The sequence below is a fragment of the Leptodactylus fuscus genome, chromosome 3, assembly GCF_031893055.1.
Source record: "Leptodactylus fuscus isolate aLepFus1 chromosome 3, aLepFus1.hap2, whole genome shotgun sequence".
Classification (NCBI taxonomy): Eukaryota; Metazoa; Chordata; class Amphibia; order Anura; family Leptodactylidae; genus Leptodactylus; species Leptodactylus fuscus.
In genome coordinates, this window is record NC_134267.1 from 87769287 (window position 1) to 87778487 (window position 9201).

The window sequence follows — 9201 nt, forward strand, 5'->3', positions numbered from 1 at the left end:
TGTAAAAAAAAAAAAAAAAAAAAAAAAAAAAAAAAGTGAGGACCATATTCCAGGACAGGGCAGAGCAAAGAAGTTAATCACTGCTTAATTCATTGTCTGTCAGTCACAAGCATCCAGCGCCATATAAAACGGTTGTCCCATAACAGCCAATGTAAGGGCTCGTTCATTCATTTGAATGGGCTTGAAAAGTCTCCGGCCGTGTGCGCCAGTGAGCGTTTTATGCGCTCTGCGGCGAAACAGTTTTTTTTAAACCGGACACAGAGTCAGACATGCAATACTCTGTGTCCGATTTTAAAAAAAAAAGAAGAAAAAAAAACACGGTTTCGCCACGGATCGCATAAAACGCTCACCAGTGTTCACGGCCGGACTCAGCATGACAGGTTTCTGTCTTCTGCATGCAGAAGACGGAAACCTGAAAACGGAGTTCAGGCGCTGGTGTGAATCCAGCGTAAGTTCCTCTAGCAAGAAGGGAGCATAGACATCCTGCTATCACTACAGCTAGGGACAAGGGAGATCTAGAAGATCATATGGAATGGATACACAAAGTATATTTCTGTATATTTATTTATACAAAGTACAACCTTTAATGCTTGAAGACGTAACACCCTTCGGCAGCATTTATATCAACAATATGATAATCAACCTATAATGAAAAACTAAATGCAATATCAAAATTTTATGTAGACCCTGAAGAATGGAAACATTTGTCTTATTTGATGGTTGACATAAAATCAAAACTAGATGGCAGAGTAAATGAACTATTGTCCAGATCCCAGACTACTCAGTGATCATGAAGCTTGCTACCAAAATAGTAGATTACATTTAAGGGAACCTGGCTCACTGAAACTGCTGATCTATCCACAGTCTGCTTGTTATAGAGCAGGAGGAGCAAAATGATGTATAATATTGTGGAAAAAGATTTTCTATAACCTGTCAATCACTGATAGCTCCGCCTATGTGACTAGAAAAAGCAGAGATTTCAGTAGATAAATGACAGGTGAATCCTATATATCCATATGCTCAGCTCCTCCTGCTCTATAGCAAATTGTCTGCAGACTGAATACTATTTTCCAGGTAACAGGTTCTCACCCCACCAAATAGGCATTTCAAAAATAAATAATAAAAAAAGCAAAAGCTTTAGTTTATGTTTATTTGGCCAATGAAATCACAAAGAAGAGCAATGTCATCAATAAGCTATAATGCTGGTATGATCAGATCTGTTTAAAGGCACAGCTCCAGCCAAAATAGACCTTATAGCTGAAGATTGGACTCCCTAATACTAACCTGCTTTGATCTTAAGGTGACTGTACACACAGAAGCTGTCAGCAGAACAAGTGTTTGACCATCAGCTATTTCTCTCAACCATCCTTTATACAAGCACACTTGGCTTGGCTGAGCATGCATGTGCTCTTAATAAGGGGAGGGGAGTAGTGGCTTATTTCCCTCAAGAGTCAAGAATCAGATATGTAAAGATTCCACGAGCCCAATACTTTTTCCTCCTGATATGTGCCAAACAAAAATTCGATGGTCGTCTGAGCCCGTCCAAAACAGAGGATTCAGCCAACCTAAGTATAAAGCGCTTGACTACCTTTGGTTACCAAAAGCTCCACATAACCAAGCCGCAGGCTATAAGCACACTTCTCTAGCAATACTCACTACAGACCATAGTGGAAGGAAAGGGAGCTGGCAAATACAAAAACAATACAAAACCTCATTTTCTGGATTTGGCTGGAAATTGCCTTTAAATAGGAAAACAAAACACATCTCCATTAAACAAAAAAATCACATAAAAGGGATTAACCTGCTTAGATTCATAAACTATATACACAATGGACACAACAGTGTGCAAATTAAAGGAGCCCCAGCCGCAGCATCTTAGTCTGAGCACATGGTAGCATTTGATTGTCTGCATGTAAACTAGGACTGACCATTCCCAAAGAGAAAATGACATTGCAATGTCCACATAGAACAATACAGGCATCAAGTTTAACTCTTCACATATCTGGACCAATCATACAGGAGATTTCTGTACAATTCTGTACATGCAACATAATAGCAAAAGGAATGAATTCAACTGAATATGTTGGAGATCATAGTCAGGAACTCATAAAAACCCGAATGTCACAAACTGGGAATGAAAACGCCAATCATGTATTTCACTTATGTGAAAATGTGAGGTATGAAAGGTATGAATACATCATTCACAAAGCAGCTTTACTGACAAATAGACACACTGTTCAATACTGGTAGCAACGACACATGATACATGGTGCTCAATAAGCATGTGATAGCTCATGTCTTCAGTTAGTTGTGGTTTTTGGGATATCCTGGACATCTGCCAGATGAAGCTTTTGTCTGAAACTAGCAGTTAAGGGTAGACAACAGATAGACATTTACTATATTTTTTACTTGGTGTTCATGTTACTGGCAACTAGAAGCAAATACGAACAGTGAATTTAACCAGCCCACAATGTACACTTGCTCCACAGACTAGGAAGGATTCAAGTTCTCAAGGAGCACAATAGCCCCCTCCACTCTTCAGGTGGTGTGCAGAGTTTACTTCCATTCTCCCTCATGGTTCCCTTGTCCTGAGATATGGCATCCAGCTGGAAAGCAAAAACTGTGAGAAGTGCTGTAAGATGCCACCTGCCACTCATCTTCTTCCCACCAAAAATAATTGCCAACGTTGACTGGTCTATTGTTGATGACAGGTAGGGCTCTCTTTACAAAGTTGCTCTCAAATGATCTTTTCAGAGGGAGGCCAGGCACTCTATTTTGCCGCCGCAAACTTTGGTCTTGGAAGTTGTATAAGCTTTAAAGAAGCTGCCCAGGCAAAAAAATAAAATTATATTTTAAATATTCTGGGGGTGGTAAAAAAAAAAAAAAAAAAAAAAAAAAAGAAAAAAAAAAAAAGAAGGTCATACCAACTTTTTATGGTGCTCTGATGCCTCCCAGCATGGTCTGGTCAGTCCATCGATGTCTTCTGGCGTCCCCGCCACACCTTACTGCTGAGGCCAATCAGTGGCCTCAGTGAGGACACGTGATGTCACTACCTGTGACATGCCAGGGTCACTTCCTGATGCCACTGATTGGCCTAAGGGATCACGTGGCTGGTGAGGCCAATCAGTGGCTTCAGTGGATTAGATCCGGGACGTCACAGCTGGCAAGGAGTTTTACTTCTAGAAGATACTGGAGCAGCAGGACCTGATACTACTGGGAGGACACTGAAGCACAGGAAACAGGCGAGTATGATTTCCCCATCTCCCCTGGCCAACTTTAATTTTTTTTTTGCCCAGACAACCTCTTTAAAAGGGATTAGAATCCCAATTTGAACTAAGCCCACATTGGAATAGCCTTATGAAGGTTATCCTACTCCCTACCTTTATTATTCTGATTCGCGCCGCTGTTCCTGAGAAGTTTCTTGTTTCTTCCTTATATAAATGAGTCTTCAGAAAGCACAGGGGACGTCCCCTGTGCTGTTCAAAGACTCTACAGCAACGCCTTCTTCTTCTCCTGACTGCCACGTCATCAGCCACATCTTCAGCCGAAACAACTGACTGCACATGTCCATCGGCCATTTTCCTGTGGCTGAATAGACGTTCATGTAAGAGGCCACATGAAAATGGCCAACATGTGCAGTCAGCTCTTTCGGCTGAAGATGCGGCCAAGAGTTGGTCGGGAGAGGATTGAGGCGTTGCTGGAGAGTTTTCGGACAGCACAGGGAACGCCCCCTGTGCTTTCTGAAGACTCATTTACATAAGGAAAAAATAAGAAACTTCTTGGGAGCAGCACGGATCAGAATAATAAAGGTAGGAGCAGGATAGCCTTTCTTAAGGCTATTCCAACATGGGTTTAGTTCAAAAAGGGATTCTAATGATAGAATCCCTTTAAGCATCCACTACTTCATAGTATGCCCCCATTATAATTCTAGTTGAGTGCCATACAAATGAATGGAGCAGGGACAGGCATTTCTGACTGCCATCTCACCCAAACTGGAGTACAACCCGGTCCTCATGAACAGGGGTGGTCCGAGCAGTTGGATCACTGCCAGTCAGCAAGTTTTCCACTAGAAATGACAAAATGAAAAGGATACATGGAGGAATTCAGTTCTTCCAGCTGGAATGCAAAAATAAAAATAAGCTAGTTATCAGAATAAAATGCATAACAGATTCATTATATCAATAGAGCAAGACAAAAACTATGAATATTATGTTCTTTAAATCTAAGCATACATGACTGCCTAGTAACACATACATCAGAGAGAAGCCTGTCCAAATTGGAATCCCTGGCCATCTTGCGTTTGTCTTCTGTCATTTCCTCCAGTTCACCATACAGATCTAAGTGCAGACGCGCTAGCTTTTCTTGCAATCCACGAACGTGTTCCATCTGTTCTATTGAGCATTCATTGCCTGCAATAACAAAGCATGAATTCCTAGGTGAAGGTACATTCCTCTGCAGTTTACCTAAACAGTGAGAAGTACGACAAGGATTCGCTCAATACATATTACGGAAACCTACAGTAATTCAGCTGGTGGTGTATAAAGGTAAATATACCACGTGTCAATTCAGGTTTAAAGGAACCTGGCCAGCAGTCCTTCTTCCCAATAAACCATTCCCATAGGTTTCTACACAATAGTAACTAGGTGAGCTGAACACAGCCTACTACCTTTGAATGTAGTCAAAATAGCTACATATTTGTGACAACCACCAAAGAGTAAAACCACTGCATATGTGGGTGTGTAAACAGGAGGAGAGACTTACATCCTCTTTGAAAAATCATCAATTACATTCCAACAGAAGAGTGAGAACAAAACATGTAACATGTCAATGTAGAAGTAACAACAACCATATATATACCCTATCAACCAGTGCATCAGATCCTGTCCACCTCCCAGGGCCAGATAAGCCAGGGAGAACTTCCAGCATTTGCCTCATATGAGAGAGTCCATTTGTTAGTCCCTAGTTTCTGGCACTGTGCAGGACTTCAGTCAGAAAGATTGTCTCAGTAGTGGAAGGATATAGCTCTGAGTCTATGAAGAGTAAGTAGGTTTGAGGCCGGGGCCCCCCAGCACGGTTTTGGAAATTGGAGCATGTCAATTATATCTATGGAAACGCCGCCGACTTTCCTGTAGATATAACTGTAACAAAGTCCGTGGAGGAAAACTCTGTGAACTTTCTGTTCAAAGTGCTACGGGAAGAACTGAGATGCGTTCTCGCCGCGGTTGTTTCTGTAGTGCACTAGCGCAGCATTTCCGGCCCGTGGGGCTTTAGCCTTATGGTCATCAGGCAACACCACACCCATGTAACCATATAGAAACTTCCTCACCTGTTCCAGAAACCTCTCAGAATTTGGCATGCTCAAATAAGCTGAAACCCCCCCACCCCCCATTTATATGCAGCTGCTACTTTAGTGTCATATAGATTGGACGGAGTCTAACTAAGGAAAGGCCATCATTATTACAGTCCCAGAAAGACCCTTTAGTCAATAAGTTCTGTCTCTTGCTGGTGACTTACCAAAAGCTTGAAGTTTGCCTGAGTGGAAGTCATTCAAGAGACTCAGAAGACCTTTTTCCATCTCCTGAACATCAGAAACATCCGTGAGGAAAGAGTGCTGAATAGGAGCAGACGTAGCACCTTTACCTTCTCCCTGAGATTTTGATTTTTCTTTAATAGCCCTAAAAAGTAGATTACAGTTTTACAATTTTATAACGTATTTTCTGCATCAATTCCTCACAGTTTACAATTTCTCTGTTATTATTCATGGAACTCTTCAATGTTGATGGTCAGGACGTAAAAATCTGTACTGCTCCCTCATGCCCTACACTAGGCATAAAGGGTGTCGGTGCCACTTTAAACTTGGTATGAGGGTAAGGACTATATAAGTGGTATATCTCGCACTAAAGTTTTGTTTAGTAATTGTATTTCTTTTTGTTAATTGTTCTCAGTTTTAAGTCCAACTCAAGTACAGACTACAACATGCACACTCACCTTTTCAACTTTGGTTTCTGCCCGGCTGACTGTGGCACAACATTTGTAAACCCAGTGCTCTTACTGAGTGGCACAGAGGTTTTCTTGGAATTTACTAGAGGTGGCGGGTGACTAGTAGAGGACTTGGGACTCCTCCTTTTCATCTTCCTCTCATCCATTGAGACAAAGCTTCCTTCCAATATTCCTGCTAGAATTAAAAAGGGGTATAAAATACAGTTGCACACAATCCACATTAAGGTCAAACTGTGATTATCCATCATGCAATGTAATACATCACTGTTCTAGGCTGCCATAATGTATAACAAAATTGCTCCCATTTTGTCCTTGGGTACAATGACCCAGGTTTACTATGCCTTATACTACAGTTTTCTGGCATACAAGGCATAAAAAAAAAAGTCAATTTTTGGCACAAAAAAATAGCACCTTTAAAAAAAAAAAAAAAAAAAAAAAAAAAAAATGCTACGGCCTTCACAACTTTCCTAAAAAGGGGGCCTGGTGATCATCATTTACACCACAAATCTGCTGTAAATGATGGGGAAAGGGGGGGAATGGAATGTATGCCAGCCTACACCTTAGCTATGAAGATGCCATCCCATCTACCCAGTGCAGTTGTATACTGGCCTCAGAAGACTTGTGAGATGACTGTATGATAGTCTAGGACCACCAGAGTAGTGGCCCATTTAACTGAGGAGTATAGGTTAATACTGTTCAGTCCATCTGGCCAGTTTCTTTAGGGTTTTGGAAAAATTCTGTTATACTTGGCAGTTTCTAGAATGTATTGGCTCTTAAGAAGTTCAGGCACCATCCCCTGCGTCCATGGCAAGACAGGTTTATGGTTGCATTTAGCCATATCCAATTCTTGTTCTTTGACCACAATCAATAATATTGCCGAGATGGAGGATGTGTTAGCCGTCATGGGCTGATGGAAGGACCCACCAATCCACCTAGCAAACATGCCCACAGAGCCAATACATTGCCAACTACTGGATCCATGCCAAGTAGTCCATCAACTCAGAAATCAGAATAAGACAAGCCTTTCTAATATAGAGGGAAAGGACTGTAGCCCTAATAACAGCAATGTACTAAGAAACCGAGATGGGAGTGGCTGCCACCGAAATCCGTGCCTACTAAAGGAATGCCCATCAGATTATCTAAATGTAACTTCATGAGGAAAGCAACAACCACCAAACATGTTCTGACACCCCCTCTGTTTGGGTATTCCCTGCATATCTATTCCACTGGTCCACTATCTATCATGACTTTCTTTGAGATATTCTAGACATTTACTCTTTGGCTTTCCTTTGGTTATCGGTTGTTTATAGTACATCATTATATAATCTCTATACCATTTTAGGATGAGCCTTTATGTACTTGTATTATTTCATTGTAAGTTTATGCAGAGTTTCTCCAATTAAGGGGTGTGGTTCTTGTAGTAGGGTCATGTTTTGCGTGACCATTTTTGTATAGCTCACATTGTCTTGTACCATTTATTATTATTGTGATTTTGTACAAATAAAAATTATATACATTTTTTATTATTCTTCTCTCGGCTACATTTTTTTGATTAGTTGTCATTAACCACCAAACATGTCCTGAATCCGAAAACTAACTAAAATAGCCAGGGGCAGGAACACAAGAAACAAGGGTGTGATCTGTGTCCATTAGGGAGATTCTCATAGTCACCTATCTGCCGTCTTCACACGCCACAGGGAACTTGGACGTGGTAGCGGGGTAACTGGCAATGTGGCTGCCAATGCAGCAAGTGGGGACAGGGTTTCCGGCTAGGCGCTCTTATAGAGCACTGCGCCCATAGGTCAGCTTGTGTCTGCCTCCTATGGACACTAGGTTAGGGTAAACCAGATTAGCGCAGCGTCTGTGGAGAGAGTATAGCCGACATGTTGCTGTGGTGAAGCCAACATGGTGCGGTGTTGCCTAATGAAATAAGGGAGAAAACTTCTTTTTCTAAGTTATTCTTTGCTACCTCTTCGGCCACTGACGCTTCATTCGCTATACAGCAGCTTACAGGGGGTCACAGCTGACAATAAAGTCCCTTTGGACAGTGATCTGACTGCTGGCTACTCAGCTTTCCTGATTCAGTAGTATGGAACTACAAGTCCCAGCATGTCATGGCAGCAAATCCACAGGTTGTTAGCAGGGATCTGAGCTGACAGGTTCAGTACATGCAGGACTGTACAATACTAGATTAACTAACAACTACACACAATTACCACAACACATGCACGATAAACGCAATGAAAACGCACCATTCAGACGTCTTCAGACCTGTTTCTGATCCGTCATTACAGTGGGCTCTCTACTAACACCCCGGATGTAGGGAAACTGAGGTTACAAGACAAAGGTTCCTAGCAAAATAAGTTACAGGGCTTAGGAAATAAAACTTGGTTTTGCTGACACCTAGTGGACGAAGCAGGGACTGCTACAGTGCTGGACATCGGCAGTGCCATGCAGTGTACGTGGTCTGCATGTTCAGGGGGTGCTCAGTCACAGTACATGTTTTACTGCTTACAGTCTTCAAAGGTCACCAAACCCAAGTATTACAGTATTAGGTCACACTGCATTCAATAGTTACACTCCCTTCACACTTACCAGTCCATCTAGCCTAAGTGTTACATTTTTCATTTCCATTCCTTTTCAAACCATAAGGGGTCAAGGGTCGGATACCATTGGAGATGTTGAAGGGAATCAAAAGGGTTCCATTGATCCCCATCTGGGCTGTGGGGCCACTATATAGAGCCATGAAGTATGTGAAAACCAAGGCCAACTGAATAAGAACCACCAGTGGAGCCTATCAAACGCTTTTTTCGTGTCTACAGAAAATAAGCAGAAGGGGTCCCCAAAATCTCTCACCCTATGGATCAAGGAAATAGATTTGATTGTGTTGCCCTGTTTTTCATTATGGGAATGTAGGTCTGGAGCAGTGGCGTAACCGGCGGGGCCCCGTGGCAAACTTTTCACATGGGCCCCCCCACCCCGACGCCAAAGACCTAGACCGACCCCCTCCTCCACATTCCTGTGCGCTCTATTATGTCCCTCAGTGGCCCCTGCACACAGTATTAGCCCCATAGTGGCCTCTGCACACAGTATTATGTCCCTTAGTGTCCCCTGCACACAGTATTGTACCCCATAGTGGCCCCTGCACACAGTATTATGTCCCATAGTGGCCTCTGCACACAGTATTATGTCCCTTAGTGG

At 42.3% G+C, this 9201-nt stretch overlaps 1 protein-coding gene across 2 annotated transcripts; it reads right to left on the reverse strand.

Moving 5' to 3' along the window:
* Positions 1-608: 608 nt before the first annotated feature.
* CCDC28A (coiled-coil domain containing 28A) lies at positions 609-8348 on the reverse strand. 2 transcript variants are annotated; one of them, XM_075267908.1, is made up of 6 exons: positions 8253-8348; positions 5989-6172; positions 5515-5675; positions 4255-4409; positions 4094-4116; positions 609-2355 (listed from the first exon to the last, which is right to left on the reverse strand). In XM_075267908.1, the coding sequence occupies exons 2-6, from the start codon at positions 6144-6146 to the stop codon at positions 2301-2303; spliced, it is 552 nt and encodes a 183-aa protein (XP_075124009.1). In that variant the 5' UTR covers positions 6147-6172; positions 8253-8348; the 3' UTR covers positions 609-2300. The 2 variants fall into 2 exon arrangements, with proteins under 2 accessions (XP_075124009.1, XP_075124008.1); XM_075267907.1 differs by having other exon boundaries at positions 5989-6175; positions 8253-8319.
* Between the last annotated feature and the right edge of the window lie 853 nt (positions 8349-9201).